At 45.3% G+C, this 20,212-nt stretch overlaps 1 protein-coding gene across 1 annotated transcript in view; it reads left to right on the top strand.

Moving 5' to 3' along the window:
- Positions 1-20,212, top strand: part of LOC310856044 (uncharacterized protein) — a 129,060-nt gene that overhangs the window by 1,938 nt on the left and 106,910 nt on the right. The window contains exons 2-7 of the mRNA XM_083761262.1: positions 6,262-6,310; positions 7,776-11,124; positions 12,806-12,986; positions 13,861-14,130; positions 17,419-17,505; positions 19,056-19,271. Coding sequence (XP_083617388.1) covers positions 6,262-6,310; positions 7,776-11,124; positions 12,806-12,986; positions 13,861-14,130; positions 17,419-17,505; positions 19,056-19,271 — 4,152 coding nt within the window. The remainder of the gene's footprint in view (positions 1-6,261; positions 6,311-7,775; positions 11,125-12,805; positions 12,987-13,860; positions 14,131-17,418; positions 17,506-19,055; positions 19,272-20,212) is intronic.

Here is a 20,212-nt window from a genome sequence, read left to right as displayed (position 1 = left end):
ATAAAGTATATACAGTTGGAGGAGGTACAGCATTGTGTAAACATAAAGTATATACAGTTGGAGGTACAGAATTGTGTAAACATAAAGTATATACAGTTGTAGGTACAGAATTGTGTAAACATGAAGTATATACAGTTGGAGGAGGTACAGCATTGTGTAAACATAAAGTATATACAGTTGGAGGAGGTACAGCATTGTGTAAACATAAAGTATATACAGTTGGAGGTACAGCATTGTGTAAACATAAAGTATATACAGTTGGAGGAGGTACAGCATTGTGTAAACATAAAGTATATACAGTTGGAGGTACAGCATTGTGTAAACATGAAGTATATACAGTTGGAGGAGGTACAGAATTGTGTAAACATAAAGTATATACAGTTGGAGGTACAGCATTGTGTAAACATAAAGTATATACAGTTGGAGGAGGTACAGCATTGTGTAAACATAAAGTATATACAGTTGGAGGTACAGCATTGTGTAAACATAAAGTATATACAGTTGGAGGAGGTACAGCATTGTGTAAACATAAAGTATATACAGTTGGAGGTACAGCATTGTGTAAACATAAAGTATATACAGTTGGAGGTACAGAATTGTGTAAACATGAAGTATATACAGTTGGAGGAGGTACAGCATTGTGTAAACATGAAGTATATACAGTTGGAGGAGGTACAGAATTGTGTAAACATAAAGTATATACAGTTGGAGGTACAGCATTGTGTAAACATAAAGTATATACAGTTGGAGGAGGTACAGCATTGTGTAAACATAAAGTATATACAGTTGTAGGTACAGAATTGTGTAAACATGAAGTATATACAGTTGGAGGTACAGCATTGTGTAAACATAAAGTATATACAGTTGGAGGAGGTACAGCATTGTGTAAACATAAAGTATATACAGTTGGAGGAGGTACAGCATTGTGTAAACATAAAGTATATACAGTTGGAGGAGGTACAGAATTGTGTAAACATAAAGTATATACAGTTGGAGGAGGTACAGCATTGTGTAAACATAAAGTATATACAGTTGGAGGAGGTACAGCATTGTGTAAACATAAAGTATATACAGTTGGAGGTACAGCATTGTGTAAACATAAAGTATATACAGTTGGAGGTACAGCATTGTGTAAACATAAAGTATATACAGTTGGAGGAGGTACAGCATTGTGTAAACATAAAGTATATACAGTTGGAGGTACAGCATTGTGTAAACATAAAGTATATACAGTTGTAGGTACAGAATTGTGTAAACATGAAGTATATACAGTTGGAGGAGGTACAGCATTGTGTAAACATGAAGTATATACAGTTGGAGGAGGTACAGAATTGTGTAAACATAAAGTATATACAGTTGGAGGTACAGCATTGTGTAAACATAAAGTATATACAGTTGGAGGAGGTACAGCATTGTGTAAACATAAAGTATATACAGTTGGAGGTACAGCATTGTGTAAACATAAAGTATATACAGTTGGAGGTACAGCATTGTGTAAACATAAAGTATATACAGTTGGAGGTACAGTATTGTGTAAACATAAAGTATATACAGTTGGAGGTACAGCATTGTGTAAACATAAAGTATATACAGTTGGAGGTACAGCATTGTGTAAACATAAAGTATATACAGTTGGAGGTACAGCATTGTGTAAACATAAAGTATATACAGTTGGAGGAGGTACAGCATTGTGTAAATATAAAGTATATACAGTTGTAGGTACAGAATTGTGTAAACATAAAGTATATACAGTTGGAGGTACAGCATTGTGTAAACATAAAGTATATACAGTTGGAGGTACAGCATTGTGTAAACATAAAGTATATACAGTTGGAGGTACAGCATTGTGTAAATATAAAGTATATACAGTTGTAGGTACAGAATTGTGTAAACATAAAGTATATACAGTTGGAGGAGGTACAGCATTGTGTAAACATAAAGTATATACAGTTGGAGGAGGTACAGCATTGTGTAAACATAAAGTATATACAGTCGGAGGTACAGCATTGTGTAAACATAAAGTATATACAGTTGGAGGAGGTAGGGGTGGGCGATATGGACAAAAGTTTTATCACGATATTTTTTCAAGCTTATCACGATACACGATATTATCACGATATTTTCGCGCGCGTACAACGTAACAATTTTTTAAATAAATACCATTTAGTAAATACCATTTAGCATAAAAATGCGGGCAAAGATTATTGATTATGCAATGGAATATGGAGGGTTTTATGTGAATTTATGCTGCAGAATTGTGGGAATTTGCTAAAGTTCAAAATATGATGTATAATATAACCACTTTTTTAAACTCACACGCTATGGTATTGGCTGTGAAAATGGGGTTCAGCAGTTCCAGATGGTCCCCAGCTACATTTATAAATATCATAAATATCTATTTAACCACTTTAATCATACACATTGGCTATTAGAAAATAGCCGATCTACAAGCTCACACAAAATATTTTTCAGATGGGAGTCGGCAGTCAAATACATTAATATAGGGGTCCTTGAGTGAGCACAGCAGAGCCTTTCATGATTTTCAAGGTAAAAAAAGCAAGGCTTTGTCAACACTCCTTTATTTACTGCACTTAAAGGCAAAAGAAAATACCTCATGTCACTTAGTGAAGTGAAACTCCGGTTTATGTTGTGGTTTTACCGTTAAATGGATTAAAAATGTTATGCCTGCAACTTAAGTGTTGATCCCATCTGCTTTCATGGGATACTATAACTTTTGTTTGTTTGCTGGATACATTTTTGAACATGGCGACTTTTTAAACTCGGTTTACAAGGAGTATGCTACATGGATGCACGTCGCATCAAGTAGGATTCAGTTTAAATTGTCATTATGAAAGTTTCTTGAATTTTGGCGGAGCAGATTAATGTAGGCTACATTATAGAGTAAGGGAGGAGAACACTGACGGACGGTGTACAGCGCAGTACACACACACACACACACACACACACACACACACACACACACACACACACACACACACACACACACACACACACACACACACACACACACACACACACAGCGTGTTTCTTTGCAAGTATGAAGTCGCCGTCGGCGAAACTGTAGAGTTTGAAAATAATGTTCCTTGTCCCTTCTTACCGAGAATCCGAGATAGTTCTTTTGGGGAACTAGCCCTCCACTCGCTCGACATCTGAGTATAATTGACTGTCCATTTATTTCGTCTTTCTTTACATATTATTCTGTGCACTGCAGAGTGCAGTGAGTGTGTAGACTGTAGACAAACTCCTGTTTCCCTCGCTCTGCCCAGAAGAAATTATCTTTATCTGTTATCGAGAAACCAAAATAGTTCCACATCACCGACGTGGAGTTCTTTTTGGGAACTAACACGTCGCCCTTCCTCGACATGGACATGTTCTGCATCTGACTCTGTTTCGGTGTCCATTCTGTTGTCTTTCTTTAGTTTACTACATGTGCTGTGAGCGCAACAGCGCAATGCAATGCAATCCCCCTCTGCCTAGAAGAAAGGGGGCGGGGACTTTGGGAGTGCTGAGAACTCAACAGAGTTATAAGCAAACCACGCTGTCCATTGGGGTGCCGTAGCAACGTGTGGTTAGCTTGTAGATCTTTTATTTTTTGTGAACGAAACCGTCGTACTGCAGAAGTAAAGATTACGGCATAGAACTGCATAGAGTGTGCATTCACTGTGTCTGATGCAGCACATTTATCGTGATGGAAACGATAACTCTAAAAAGCCATATCGTGGAGACGTTGTATCGTCCCGACGATAACTATCGCCATATCGTCCACCCCTAAGATGGGGGTCCGCGGCCAAATACATATAATTCTGGGGGTCCTTGGCATGAAAAAGGTTGAGAACCACTGATTCATAGAAACTGAGGTTTTTATGAAAACTGTTTTTTTAAATCGGCCTCAAGTGAAAATGGGTTAAAGCCTATTTCCGTCATGTGGACTTGGTTGTTTTAGGACACTTTGACTGCAATCATAGTTATTTATTAATTCCACAGTTATCAAGTGTTTTTTACCAGGTCTGTTTGGTCTATTGGTCTATATTGTTACGTCACATAACGTTTCATTCAACCTTTTAATGAAAGCACTGAAGCAGGAGAGTTGAGGCTCATTCATAGTCTGGATTGTCGGTGGTGAGCTGACCACCGCTCCGGTGGTGAGGTGACCACTGCTCCGGTGGTGAGCTGACCACCGCTCCGGTGGTGAGCTGACCACCGCTCCGGTGGTGAGCTGACCACCGCTCCGGTGGTGAGCTGACCACCGCTCTTGTGGTGAGCTGACCACCGCTCCGGTGGTGAGCTGACCACCGCTCCGGTGGTGAGCTGACCACCGCTCCGGTGGTGAGGTGACCACCGCTCGTAGAAACCAGTGTCTTCTGTGAAAGCATCGTAGAAACCACAGTGTCTTCTGTGAAAGCATCGTAGAAACCACAGTGTCTTCTGTGAAAGCACCATAGAAACCACAGTGTCTTCTGTGAAAGCATCGTAGAAACCTCACAGTGTCTTCTGTGAAAGCATCGTAGAAACCTCACAGTGTCTTCTGTGAAAGCATCGTAGAAACCTCACAGTGTCTTCTGTGAAAGCATCGTAGAAACCTCACAGTGTCTTCTGTGAAAGCATCGTAGAAACCTCACAGTGTCTTCTGTGAAAGCATCGTAGAAACCACAGTGTCTTCTGTGAAAGCATCGTAGAAACCTCACAGTGTCTTCTGTGAAAGCATCGTAGAAACCTCACAGTGTCTTCTGTGAAAGCATCGTAGAAACCTCACAGTGTCTTCTGTGAAAGCATCGTAGAAACCTCACAGTGTCTTCTGTGAAAGCATCGTAGAAACCTCAGTGTCTTCTGTGAAAGCATCGTAGAAACCTCAGTGTCTTCTGTGAAAGCATCGTACAAACCACAGTGTCTTCTGTGAAAGCACCATAGAAACCACAGTGTCTTCTGTGAAAGCACCATAGAAACCTCAGTGTCTTCTGTGAAAGCACCATAGAAACCACAGTGTCTTCTGTGAAAGCACCATAGAAACCTCAGTGTCTTCTGTGAAAGCACCATAGAAACCTCAGTGTCTTCTGTGAAAGCACCATAGAAACCTCAGTGTCTTCGGTGAAAGCATCGTAGAAACCTCAGTGTCTTCTGTGAAAGCATCGTAGAAACCTCAGTGTCTTCGGTGAAAGCATCGTAGAAACCTCAGTGTCTTCTGTGAAAGCACCATAGAAACCTCAGTGTCTTCGGTGAAAGCATCGTAGAAACCTCAGTGTCTTCTGTGAAAGCACCATAGAAACCTCAGTGTCTTCGGTGAAAGCATCGTAGAAACCTCAGTGTCTTCTGTGAAAGCATCGTAGAAACCACAGTGTCTTCTGTGAAAGCATCGTAGAAACCAGTGTCTTCTGTGAAAGCACCATAGAAACCACGTCTTTAAAGGACAACTTTAGTTTATTTCAACGAAGGTTCATGTTTTAGGTTATTAGAGAAACTAAAAGGTGAATGTTAATTTTCTTTCATTTGCTGCTTTCTTTCGTTTTAGGGATTTTCGCCGTTTTTGACAGGGGGGCGGGGGCATTCGAGCATGGTGCTAAATATGTATTTCTTTACAATCTTTTATGGCGATTTTTATTTATTTATTATTTACTATAGTCCTACTAGACACCAAGACATTACATCTGGCCACAAAATATCACAGGATCTACTGAATGTGACAAACTGACATATTGAGCCTATATACACACAGTATAAGCCTTCCAACAGTAGGCTACCTTCACATTCAGTAGATCCTGTGATCTTCTGTGGCAAGATGTAATTTCCTGGGGATTATTAGGACTATAGTAAATAATAAAAAAAGAAATCACCATAACAATTTGTCAAAAAATACATATTTAGCCCCATGTTCGAATGCCCCCGCCCCCCTTTCAAAAAGAGCTAAAATCCCTAAAACGAAAGAAAGCAGCAAATTAAAAAGAATTAACACTCATCTTTTAGTTTCTCTAATAACAACCTAAAACATGAACCTTGGTTGAAAAAAGTTGTCCTTTAAGATTCGAGCATTTTTCAAACTACTAGCCATTTATTTAACATACATTTTCATAGTGTGTGTGTGTGTGTGTGTGTGTGTGTGTGTGGCATTTGGTTGCACAAACATTTTCAGTGGTGGAGATTTAATTTGGCACCCATGGGAGGAGAGGTCATGGAAGGTCATGGAAGGTCATGGAAGGTCAAGGTTACCTAACCGCTACATTCTGTGTCTTGTGTCTTTTTCTTTAGGGTGACGACTTCAGAGGATTTGAAACAGAAAGAAAAGAACCTCCCAAAGGTACAAATACTACCCTTATTTAAACTATAACAGTCTATACAGAACGCTCCCAAAGGTACAAATACTACCCTTATTTAAACTATAACAGTCTATACAGAACCCTCCCAAAAGGTACAAACACCACCATTATTAGTGTGGTTAAAGGGCAACCAGACTATTGTAATTGTAAAGGCTCATTCATAGTCTGGATTTTCGGTGGTGAGGTGACCACCGAACTACAACATGACGTCACTGAGGTGACCACCGAACTACAACATGACGTCACTGAGGTGACCACCGAACTACAACATGACGTCACTGAGGTGACCACCGAACTACAACATGACGTCACTGAGGTGACCACCGAACTACAACATGACGTCACTGAGGTGACCACCGAACTACAACATGACGTCACTGAGGTGACCACCAAACTACAACATGACGTCACTGACAGTGCACACAGCCATGCCGCTATCCACGCGTCCATCCGATAGCTTTTAAATCTAAATGTCCCGTCCACGGAGCAAAAAGCGATATAAGCGTCTTCTTCATTCGATTCATTTGGGTTTGGGCTTTCTGACGGAGCTGTAGCCTGTAGAGCTGTAGCCTGTAGAGCTGTAGCCTGTATAGTGTATAGTGTGTGTAGCCTGTAGAGTGTACTGCTGCAGCTGCTCGCCTCGCTCCACGGAGCAGAGTGTAGAGTAGGCGTGCCGCAGCCAATTCAGTACTAGAAACGCGCCCAGTGAGAAACGTTCCGCGGTGAAAAAAAGGTGCGATTAAATGCGTTGATTGTTTTAACGCGTTAATGTTTCTGTAGTTAATTAATCTCAATTAACGCGTTAAAGTCCCGACCCTTATATATATTAAAAAATATATATATATATATATTTTATTTTTATTTTTGGGACGCATTTGAATGACCACCTGTGCATCCCGGGACATTACAACCTATTTACATCACTGAGCTTTAATTACATGTGAATGTGTGTAAACACGGTGAGTTATGGGTGAGGTGAGGTGTGTGTTTGCGTGCATGCATGCATCGTGCCAATCTTTAATGTATGTGTGTGTGTGTGCGTGCATGCATGCATTGTACCAATCTTTAATGTGTGTGTGCGTACATGCATGCATTGTGCCAATCTTTAACCCATTCTGAACGGGAACCCATTTTGGTGTTAGCATCATGTTATGCTTTAGCTATTGAAAAATAGCAGATCTACAAGCTCATATCGCGCCACCGAGTGGCGTGCTACGAGCTTGTAGGTCTGCTATTTTTGTAAAAATCGAAGAACGACTGACATTTTTAGAATCTGATCTCATGTCAGAATGGGTTCATCAGACCAGTGTGTGTCCAGTGGAAACCTCGTATGAATCTGATCTCAGGACAGAATGGGTTAATGTGTGTGTTCGTGCGCCAATCTTTAATGTGTGTGTGTGTGTGTGTGTGTGTGTGTGTGTGTGTGTGTGTGTGCGCGCGCTTCAGGTGACTCCGTCAACACCAAATCCAAAAGGCAGAGAGCGAAGCGGCGTGTGTTGGAGCGGCCAGCAGACGAGGAGGATGAGGAGGATGAGGAGGAGGAGGAAGAGGAGGAAGAGGAGGAGGAAGGAATGACGTCCGTCGCTCCAGAAAAAGACGTCGGATCCACAGCGCCGCGGGAGGCCGACGCCCCCCAGCCCGCCACGGACGCCCGAAGGAAGGGTCCGAAGAGCGCCAAAGGCAAGAGCGCCAAGGAGCGACCCGCCGTGCCCCCCGCGGCCCACCCGGCGCCCAGGATCACCATCAAGCTGGTGGCCAAGAAGAAAGTGAAGAAGGAGAAGAAGAAAGGCGGAAGTGGTCAGAAACGAGCCTCCGCCGTCCTGAAGAAGCTGAAGATCAAAGAGATCCAGGAGGCTGAAGCGGGAGAAGAAGAACGGATCTCCGGATCCACAGGACAACAGATCTGCAGATCCACAGAAGAACAGATCTCCAGCGCTCACGTCAGGCTAAAGACGGAGCCGCCCGATGAGGACGAGGGCGGAGGAGGAACGGCGCCACCCGGTGGAGCAGCGCCGCAGGGCGGAGGATTGCCTAGCGGAGGGGGAACACGGCAGGGTGCAGCAGCCACGCCCGTTACGCGGCGGCGCGGCAGGTCCGCTGCCAAGGCCACGGAGCCTCCTCCTCCTCCTCCTCCTCCTCCTCTTCCTCTTCCTGTGGTCGAGTCCAGCGCCAAAGTAGAGGTGGACGACCAGAACCCAGAGGAGAGAACGACGTCAGCGGGCCGAGCCGACGTTGTCGATGCACTGAAGAGCGGCGCGCCAAAACAAGCTCTCAACAAGAAGCCAAAAGTCTCAAACGTCAAGAAATCAAAGCAGAAGGAAAGCGAAAGCAGTGTCCTTCCTCCTGTCCCGAAGGAGGAGGAGGAGGAGGACGCTGAAGCCTCGCTGAACACGTCCCCCGAGCCCCCGGGGACCCAGCGGAGGAGGAGGAGCAGCCGAGCTGCCACTAACGCTAACGCCTTCTCCAAAACGCCGGTCTTCAGAGACCAGAGCTCGGCACAACCAGAGAGTCCCAATCTCTCCAAAACGCTGGTCTTCAGAGACCAGAGCTCGGCCCAAGCAGAGAGTCCCAGTTCAGCGAGTAAAGACGCCGAGTTGACGATGGAGATCCCCGTGCCGGAGAAGACCCGGCCGGTGACTCGGCGGGACAGGCTGAGGCAGAGCAAGAGGTTGAATAAGGGTCATGTGACCGTGACGGAGACCCCGGAGCCCCAAAAAGCCCCGCCTCCGAAGGCCGAAAGCGACATGAAGGTACCGGGCCTACGCTTGTACAAAATCCCCAACCCCAAGCTCGACAAGGTCAAAAAGTCCTCTCGGAAGAAGAAGAAAAAGCGACACAAGTTTGTGTGGACGCTCACGCTGGTGAAGGGACCGTGCAAGGCGAAGGGTGACAAACACGCGCCGAAGTCTGTCAAGACCCAGGAGCGCACGCCCGGGAGAGTGGACCAATCCTCCCGGCCGGACACGAGCGTCACCGAGGGTTCGGAGGGAGCCGGAGAAAAGCCGCCCGGGACCGATAATAACTCCACTCCGCGGGAAAGTAGTGTCGGTGTGGGCGGCGCTGAAAAGAGTCCCAAAATCTACTCTGACAAGTCCGGAGAGGAGAAGGCCGCGCTGCAGCTGGATGTCGAGGTGAAGCAGGTAAACACCAAGCCCCTCCTCGCACGGGACGTCCCGAAGACGGAGGAACAAGAAACTACTCAGCACGTCGCACACGGTGCCACAAAGACCGTGGAGAAGACGACTGCTGCTCAGCCTCTCCCACACGACCCCGCCAAGACGACAGACGCCGTGAAGGTTGTTCCCCCGCTTCAGATCAAAAAGGTCTCTTCGCCGGGGAAACGCAAAAGCTCCAAACCGTCGTTTTTAATCCAGCACGTTAGCCCCGCTGCATCGGAAGAGAGGGAGGCGGAGAAAGAGGCCGTGGGTGAAGATTCGGGCACGGTGCGGGAGGAGCAGCAGACGTCGGCCCCGGATCCACCGAGTCCAGAGATTCAAACGGCAGCCCCGGAGGATGTCCCGAGTCCGGATATTCCCCGGCTGAGGAGGCGGCACCCAACGAGCGTCCCCACGCCCCCCAGGAAGCGTGGCGGCGGTCCCAAGGCGTCGTCCACCGCTGCCACGCCCAAGCGGAAGCTCCGAACCGGCGCGGACGTCGAGGGTGGCTCTTCTCCGCAGGTCGCCAGCGAAGAGTCAAAGGCGAACGTTTCCGTAGAGGAGGATTCCACCTCAGCGCTCCAACGTCCTGCCGCTGCTCAGCTTCAGTCTAAAGAAGAGGACATGTCCCAGGCGCCCCCCTCCTCTCAAAGTAAAACTAAGCAGTCCTCTCAGGACATGTCCCAGACGCCCCCCTCCTCTCAAAGTAAAACTAAGCAGTCCTCTCAGGACATGTCCCAGACGCCCCCCTCCTCTCAAAGTAAAACTAAGCAGTCCTCTCAGGACATGTCCCAGTCGCCCCCCTCCTCTCAAAGTATAACTAAGGAGTCCTCTCAGAACATGTCCCAGGCGCCCCTCTCCTCTCAAAGTAAAACTAAGCAGTCCTCTCAGGACATGTCCCAGACGCCCCCCTCCTCTCAAAGTAAAACTAAGGAGTCCTCGAGGCAGGTGGCCGAGATACCTCCCTCCTCTCAAACTAAAACAAAACGGTCCTCGAAGCACGTGGCCCAGGTTCCCCCCCCGTCCTCTCAAAGTAAAACTAAAGAGTCCTCAGAGCGGGCGCCCCGGGAGGTTCCCCCGTCCTGTGAAACGGCTCCAGAACAACGAGCATCCGGTGGTCCGGTGGTTCCCGACGGCGGCGCTCTGCCGCTGCAGACGGAGGAGGAGGAGGAGGAGCCGCCGCGGGTCGTCAAAGAGGTGAAGCATCGCAAGCGGAGAAGCAGCAGCAGCTTCTCGTCCAGGAAGAAGTGCGCCGCTCAGAAGAGGAAGCCGGCCGCCGCCCCGGCCTTCTGTCCCGCCGCGGCGCCCGCGGTCTCTCTGAGCGAGCTGCTCCTCCTCCGGCCCGACGACCTGGCGGCGACACGTCGCCCCCCCGCGGCCACGGAGGACGTCGGGTCGTCGTCGTCGTCGCTACGCGACCGGTTCAACCTCCCGCTGACGCACGACGACGTCCGGCCGGAGCCCAGCAGCGCTCTCAGCGTGGCGCCGGGCGAAGGAGAGCCTCCGCTGGTGAAGGAGGAGCCACACGCTGAGCTCATCGACCGCCACCAGGAGCAGAAGGAGCAGGAGGAGCAGAAAGAGCAGGAGCAGCAGGAGGAGGGGGTGCCAGGGGAGGAGCAGAAGCAGCCGAGCCTTCCCAGGTACGCCTGATTATTGTGGGCTCGCCTCAGCGAGCCTCAGCGAGCCTCAGCGAGCACACTATTGTTACTGCCAATTTATATTTATTCCGCCACTTTATTTCGCCACCTAACTACTTCCACATACTTTATGCTAGAAATTTAGTTCAAACTTCAAACTGTTCAGCTCTTTGCAGTGATGTGTGCTTGTATTTTTATTTTTAGAAAGTTTTATACTTTTTAACTTTTTAACTTTTTTTTTTTACATTCTTTATAATGAGAGTCGATGGAAGAAAGGTCCCATTTTTCACAGTTCACTTTTTTGACCTCTTATTACTCCGTCATACTTTCACTTTGAAACTTCATGCAAACTTTATAATGTTCATCTATCTTTGAACTTTCATTGGTGAAAAGGTTGCTTTGAAAAAGGGCCCTTTCTAGTTAATGATGATGTCATCAATATTATACTATTATTAGTGTGGTTGGCAACCAGACTATTGTTATTGTACATTTGGATACTTTGACACAGTTTTTGCCGCACACACTCGAGCCAAACCGACCGGCTTCATCGGGAATCGTGTGCTTGTATTTTGCTCCGTTGTATAGTTTAATTGATTTGATTGATTGATTGAAATATTTATTAACAGTTTGTAGAATTTACAGTACATTTTAAGCACAAACTCAATACAAAGACTGTTAACTGTGAGTGGACGACCCAATTAAGCATTACACTTGTTTACAAGAGGGTCCACATTGTTCAATTGATCAAAACATTTAGAGACATACAAATAGACACTTCTATGTAGCTAAAGAACAGAACAGGAATTCATCATATAGGAAGCAAAAAGGGAAAAGATACATACAGTGAGGGGAAATGGGGCGGGGGGGGGGGGGATTCAGATTTTACAGAGGCCAGTTTCGAATTGCAGCCATCCGTAGGTGCCCTTTGAGAGCGGTTTTGAAGGAGTCAAGGGATTCACATGTCTGATACATGTCTGATATGAATTAGTTCTCCATAGACTTATAATGGGGAAATCGAAGACTACATTTAAGTATTATTTTTCCCTTGGAGACCGTAAGCGCCATATTTAAGACTTGCAGAATTATGGTAGTGCGTATCGTTCGGCCGTAATCGTCGCCCTAATATAGTAGGAGGGGCCTATTTTACAAAAAATGCCATGAATCACGAACGGAATGTCCAATCCATCACAAATTTGAATCACATGTCGCGGGTGGTTCAATCAAAAAAGTTCCAAAAGCAATTCCATTTTCATCCATAGTGGGCGCCGCAAATGTATGTGACCGTTTGTTGCAAAAACATGATTTTTGGGAGATAAATCCCCTCCGAATTACTTACGCATGATCACAGGGGTGACACGACATTGAGTGTCGCCCGCCGAATATAAACATAGATGCCGATGGATCTCCGTTCTACACTTGTCAGTTGGGGTTAGGGTTAGGGTTAGTTAGGGTTAGTTGTCAGTTGTCATTCATGCTTGTACATCAGCCGTTTTGGGAGCTTTGCTGATTTTGCTGCCGTGTTGTGTCAGACTTGCTCCCGTTGAGCGTTCAGCCTAGTGTCCATTGAATGTCGTAGTACTCGTCTCAAAGTATCGGGCCCGGTTCCGAAACCGAGTACTTTAGGAACATCTCTACCTTTAAACGACGTTAAACTCATTTTATCCATCCCTCCCTCTACTCCCAGGAGGACGTCCAAACCAGGCAAGAAGCGACGGAAGAGTCTGATTGGACAGAGACAGAAGCAGAAGCCCCGCCCCCCTGTGGAGAGGAAGGAGAGGCCTCTTCCTCTTCCTCCTCTGACCGACTCGCCCCCAGAAGGAGAACGCCAGAGCCAGCGCGCCGTCGTCGAGGACCAGGAGATCAAAGTACTTTCTTAATGATTCTAACTGGTGTCAGTTGTTATAGTTTCGCCCGGGACTCGTATGCACCGTCCCCACTTTTGATGCGTATGGATTAAAGGTAATGCTCCTGTGTGTACATGTATGTAATCTGGCACCACTGCCGTATCAGGCACAATTTGGCTGGGACGGTGCATACGCATCAAAAGTGGCGGGTTGGCTGGGACGGTGCGTACGGCGCAAAGTAACCACAGTATACCCAAATTACATATATACATAGTATATGTATAACTAGCTCTCAATGATGACGTAATAAATATGTGGATTAAAGGACCCAATGCCAGAGTGTAATTGGTTTTCCATGGTGACGTAATGACGATATGTTTTTTACACCTAATAATTATACATTTCAAACGTTCCTTCACAGAGATACTGAGATTTGACAGTTTATGGCGGTCGAAAGTACTTGCGCGCTCTGCTTGCGCACTAGTTGGCCATTCATGGCCAAAACAAAATCACACCCGTATGAACTGAGTGGTGCAACTCCCCTCTCATCGCCCCCCCCCTCCTCTCTGTCTCTCTGTCTCTCTCTCTCTCTCTCTCTCTCTCTCTCTCTCTCTCTCTCTCTCTCTCTCTCTCATTAGCAGGCAACAGTACAGCACTATCTCTCTCTCTCTGTTTCTGGCACAACAGTGCCCCTACTGGTACTAATAGTCATACTGGTGCTCATTAACGTCACATAGGCAGGGGGAACCAACACACGGACCGACACGGACATTGCTGTTCCTTGGAGTGGTTGCACCACTCAATAACCAGAAAATGTATAATATCGTATGACGCTGCTTCAAAACATATTGTGATATGTTTCCATATCCCCCCCCCCCCCCCCCCCCCCCTTTAGATCAAAGACATCTCCAGTCGTCCAGAGGAGGAGGAGCAACCGGAGGCCCTCGAGGGCCCCCCCGAGGGCCCCCCTCCCCCCGGCTCCTCCAAGCTGGTCGGCGTGCGTAAGAGACGCAGGAAGCGTCAGTCGGGCCTTCACTTCCTGGGCTCCAAGAAGCACCGCAAGAAGAACCAGAAGACTACGACTCCCAGAACCCCCCTGGTGGCCAGGAGGAAGAGGCTGGAGATGGTGGTGAAGCAGGAGGAGACGGACGTGTTGGTGGACCAGGTTGGTTTGGATTGATTTTATTTTATTCCTTATATTATTCTGTCTGCGTTTGAGCCACGGACCACCGTTTGATGAGATTTAGCCTCTCAGACCCATCTGAGCCACGGAACCACCATGTGATGAGATTTAGCCTCTCAGACCCATCTGAGCCACGGAACCACCATGTGATGAGATTTAGCCTCTCAGACCCATCTGAGCCACGGAACCACCATCTGATGACATTCAGCCTCTCAGACCCATCTGAGCCACGGACCACCATTTGATGACATTTAGCCTCTCAGACCCATTTGAGCCACGGACCACCATTTGATGACATTTAGCCTCTCAGACCCATCTGAGCCACGGACCACCATCTGATGACATTTAGCCTCTCAGACCCATTTGAGCCACGGACCACCATCTGATGACATTTAGCCTCTCAGACCCATTTGAGCCACGGACCACCATTTGATGACATTCAGCCTCTCAGACCCATCTGAGCCACGGACCACCATCTGATGACATTTAGCCTCTCAGACCCATCTGAGCCACGGACCACCATGTGATGACATTTAGCCTCTCAGACCCAAAACTAAAATATGGTCCATTTTCGTTGGATACTTATGGTCCTCTACCTCTATCCCAGAGTGCAGGTCATTCCAGGTCCAATCTAGCCTCGGTCCCAGGCTTACTTATCTGCGAAAAGAAAAGCCTGGTCACAACGTAAGGCAGAGAAGCATAAAGAAAAGCCTGGTCACAACGTAAGACAGAGAAGCATAAAGAAAAGCCTGGTCACAACATAGGACAGAGAAGCATAAAGTAAAGCCTGGTCACAACGTAAGGCAGAGAAGCATAAAGTAAAGCCTGGTCACAACGTAAGGCAGAGAAGCATAAAGTAAAGCCTGGTCACAACGTAAGGCAGAGAAGCATAAAGTAAAGCCTGGTCACAACGTAAGACAGAGAAGCATAAAGTAAAGCCTGGTCACAACGTAAGGCAGATAAGCATAAAGTAAAGCCTGGTCACAACGTAAGGCAGAGAAGCATAAAGTAAAGCCTGGTCACAACGTAAGACAGAGAAGCATAAAGTAAAGCCTGGTCACAACGTAAGACAGAGAAGCATAAATTAAAGCCTGGTCACAACGTAAGACAGAGAAGCATAAAGTAAAGCCTGGTCACAACGTAAGACAGAGAAGCATAAAGTAAAGCCTGGTCACAACGTAAGGCAGAGAAGCATAAAGTAAAGCCTGGTCACAACGTAAGGCAGAGAAGCATAAAGTAAAGCCTGGTCACAACGTAAGACAGAGTAGCATAAAGTAAAGCCTGGTCACAACGTAAGGCAGAGAAGCATAAAGTAAAGCCTGGTCACAACGTAAGGCAGAGAAGCATAAAGTAAAGCCTGGTCACAACGTAAGGCAGAGAAGCATAAAGAAAAGCCTGGTCACAACGTAAGACAGAGAAGCATAAAGAAAAGCCTGGTCACAACATAAGACAGAGAAGCATAAAGTAAAGCCTGGTCACAACGTAAGGCAGAGAAGCATAAAGTAAAGCCTGGTCACAACGTAAGGCAGAGAAGCATAAAGTAAAGCCTGGTCACAACGTAAGACAGAGAAGCATAAAGTAAAGCCTGGTCACAACGTAAGACAGAGAAGCATAAAGTAAAGCCTGGTCACAACATAAGGCAGAGAAGCATAAAGTAAAGCCTGGTCACAACGTAAGGCGGAGAAGCATAAAGTAAAGCCTGGTCACAACGTAAGACAGAGAAGCATAAAGTAAAGCCTGGTCACAACGTAAGACAGAGAAGCATAAAGTAAAGCCTGGTCACAACGTAAGACAGAGAAGCATAAAGTAAAGCCTGGTCACAACGTAAGGCAGAGAAGCATAAAGTAAAGCCTGGTCACAACGTAAGGCAGAGAAGCATAAAGTAAAGCCTGGTCACAACGTAAGGCAGAGAAGCATAAAGTAAAGCCTGGTCACAACGTAAGGCAGAGAAGCATAAAGTAAAGCCTGGTCACAACGTAAGGCAGAGAAACATAAAGTAAAGCCTGGTCACAACGTAAGACAGAGAAGCATAAAGTAAAGCCTGGTCACAACGTAAGACAGAGAAGCATAAAGTAAAGCCTGGTCACAACATAAGGCAGAGAAGCATAAAGTAAAGCCTGGTCACAACATAAGGCAGAGAAACATAAAGTAAAGCCTGGTCACAACGTAAGGCAGAGAAGCATAAAGTAAAGCCTGGTCACAATGTAAGGCAGAGAAACATAAAGTAAAGCCTGGTCACAACGTAAGGCAGAGAAGCATACAGTAAAGCCTGGTCACAACGTAAGGCAGAGAAGCATAAGTAAAGCCTGGTCACAACGTAAGGCAGAGAAGCATAAAGTAAAGCCTGGTCACAACGTAAGGCAGAGAAGCATAAAGTAAAGCCTGGTCACAACGTAAGGCAGAGAAGCATAAAGTAAAGCCTGGTCACAACGTAAGGCAGAGAAGCATAAAGTAAAGCCTGGTCACAACGTAAGGCAGAGAAGCATAAAGTAAAGCCTGGTCACAACGTAAGGCAGATAAGCATAAAGTAAAGACTGGTCACAACGTAAGACAGAGAAGCATAAAGTAAAGCCTGGTCACAACGTAAGGCAGAGAAGCATACAGTAAAGCCTGGTCACAACGTAAGGCAGAGAAGCATAAAGTAAAGCCTGGTCACAACATAAGGCAGAGAAGCATAAAGTAAAGCCTGGTCACAACGTAAGGCAGAGAAGCATAATGTAAAGCCTGGTCACAACGTAAGGCAGAGAAGCATACAGTAAAGCCTGGTCACAACGTAAGGCAGAGAAGCATAAAGTAAAGCCTGGTCACAACGTAAGTTATCGGCGGACGTATCCTTGGAGGCTCAATTACAATAACTTTACATTATGAATTGTAAATGTGATTCCAGGTCCATGGTTGTTATCATACCATATTATTGTTCTGTGATTCCAGGTTGGTTCAGACATGCTGTACAGATATCATATTATTGTTCTGTGATTCTGTACATATATCATATTATTGTTCTGTAATTCTGTACATATATCATATTATTGTTCTGTGATTCTGTACATATATCATATTATTGTTCTGTAATTCTGTACATATATCATATTATTGTTCTGTGATTCTGTACATATATCATATTATTGTTCTGTGATTCTGTACAGATATCATATTATTGTTCTGTAATTCTGTACAGATATCATATTATTGTTCTGTAATTCTGTACAGATATCATATTATTGTTCTGTAATTCTGTACATATATCATATTATTGTTCTGTGATTCCAGGTTGGTTCAGACATGCTTCTAGAAGCTCACCAGTCGTCCAAGACGTCCAGATTCCTGAAGAACATCAAGCACTTCATCATGCCTGTGGTGAGTTATTACACTACTAACTAACCAATACTAACCCTAACACTTCATCATGCCTGTGGTGAGTTATTACACTACTAACTAACCAATACTAACCAATACTAACCCTAACACTTCATCATGCCTGTGGTGAGTTATTACACTACTAACTAACTAATACTAACCAATACTAACCCTAACACTTCATCATGCCTGTGGTGAGTTATCTTATATTAATTACATTAATACTGATTTACAATTTACAATTTAGCAGACGCTCTTAATCCAGAGCGACTTACATTAAAGGACAACTTTAGTTTTTTTCAACCAAGGTTCATGTTTTAGGTTGTTATTAGAGAAAGTAAAAGATGAGTGTTAATTTTTCTTAATTTGCTGCTTTCTTTCGTTTTAGGGATTTTAGCAGTTTTTGACAGGGGGGCGGGGGCATTCGAGCATGGGGCTAAATATGTATTTCTTTACAAAATATTATGGCGATTTATTTTTTTATTATTTACTATAGTCCTAATATACGCCAGGAAATTACATCTGGCCACGGAAGATCACAGGATCTACTGAATGTGAAGGTAGCCTATTGGGGGGAAGCAACACTGTGTGTCATAGGCTCAATATGTCAGTTTGACACATTCAGTAGATCTCGTGATCTTTTGTGGCCAGATGTAATTTCTTGGGGTTTAGTAGGACTAGAGTAAATAATAATAATAAAAAATCGCTATGACATTTTGTAAAAAAATACATATTTAGCCGCATGCTCGAATGCCCCCGCCCCCCCCCTGTCATAAACAGCCAAAATCCCTAAAATGAAAGAAAGCAGCAAATGAAGAAAAGATTACATTCATCTTTTACTTTCTCTAATAACGACCTAAAACATGAACCTTGGTTGAAAAAAACTAAAGTTGTCCTTTAGGCAAGAACAAAAAAGCATGGGAATACATCACATAAAAAACACTATTACTAAGCCTTATTACATTACTACTAGCCTCGATACCCAGGCTTTCATTTCGTCTGCGCGAAAGATGAAAGCCTGGAAAAAGCCGTGGGCTGAACCAGTCTAAAAGTGGGAGTCAACCCTTCCGGGTGGGCGTCGCTCTAAATGATGTGACGTAGCGCTGCACTAGGGGGGAGAGGAGGGGCCGGGGGTGACGGACAGATCGATAAGATCCAATCAGGGTGCGCGCTTTTCTGAGGCGCGACCCTCCCATCTAGGCCAGAAATGTCTCAATGTCTCTTAGGTCAGGCTACATTACTACTGATATTAACCTAATCATGCCCGTGATGAAGGCTCACTCCTCATCACACGTCATCTAGACTCCTCATTACATTATATTACATTTCCTCTACATTCAGATCCTCTGCTAAATGCCTGCATTACATTATAATGGGTATATCATATAATATATACCGGTAGATATTGTTCCAGGTGAGTGCTCACTCCTTGTTACAATATAAATGTGTATATATATATATATATAATATAATAATATCTTCCAGGTGAGCGCTCGCTCCTCGTTACATTATAAATGTGTATATATATATAATATAATAATATCTTCCAGGTAAGCGCTCGCTCCTCGCGCGTCATCAAGACGCCTCAGCGCTTCATGGACGACGCCGGCATGTCCGTGCTGCCGCGCAGAGGCTCGCCCAATAAGAAGGCTCTGCTGCTCTGTAGCCCCGCCCCCGTCGTCATGCCGACGGGGAGAGGCTCCTCCCCCAAGACGCCCGTCACCCCGCGGCCGACCGGGAGGAGGAGAGACCACGCCCTGTTGATGGTAATTATTATGATATATCAAGGGTTGGATTGGGGGTGGGAAGTGTTAAGTGGGAAGTGAGGACGCTGTCGAGTGCATACTTGCTTGTTGCGCACTAGTAGGCCATAAATGGCCAACTAGTGCGCAAGCAGAGCGCGCAAGTACTTTCGACCGCTACAAACGGTCAACCAATTACATATACATATACTATGTATATGTATATGTAATTTGTAAGTTGATTTGCTGTTTTATTTGCATACACATCAAAAGTGGCGGGTTGGCTGGGACGGTGCATACGGACCGGGCGAAAATATTACTTGCTCACTCTGCTTGCGCAAGTAATAATGCTTTAACCTGTTGCTCAGCTGGGCGGAGCAACATGTTCCCTAGCAACGCCAACCAGACCAATATCGATCCATTCATCACCACGGAGAGCGCCTTGGATTAGGAGATACGAGTCATTCTTTCCGCCGCGCTAACATGGGAGTCAAGCTAATAGTTGCACAGAGCGTTGGCATACGAACGGGACAAAAAAGGAAAAATTCTGAATATTCTTATCTCGCCCTGTATCATTGAGGATGCTCTAGGACGTGCTCAGCAGTGTTGCAAATTTCTATTTTAGTTTTAGTCATAGTCTCTTGAATAGTTTTCACTTAGTTTTAGTCTCATTTTAGTCACCTGGAATGTATTAGTGTTAGTCTAGTTCTAGACTAAAATTTATTTTGGCGGGCCTTGTTGCCGTCATAATGACGCTGCGACGCGTTGTGAGCTTGTAGATCTGCTATTTTCAGCATGCAACCAAGTGTAAAATGACTTACTGGATCTCTTGTCCACTAGTCCCTTCCTAACATTTTAGTCTAGTTTTTATTTGTTGACGAAATTGTCAGTATATTTAGTCTTAGTTTTAGTCACCATAGCATAGTTTTCATTTAGTTTCGATTTAGTTTTCTTCAGTGGAAAAA

This window comes from Protomyctophum parallelum (assembly GCF_964188405.1).
Source record: "Protomyctophum parallelum genome assembly, chromosome: 3".
Taxonomy (NCBI): domain Eukaryota; kingdom Metazoa; phylum Chordata; class Actinopteri; order Myctophiformes; family Myctophidae; genus Protomyctophum; species Protomyctophum parallelum.
This window is presented reverse-complemented; position numbering and strand designations above follow the sequence as displayed.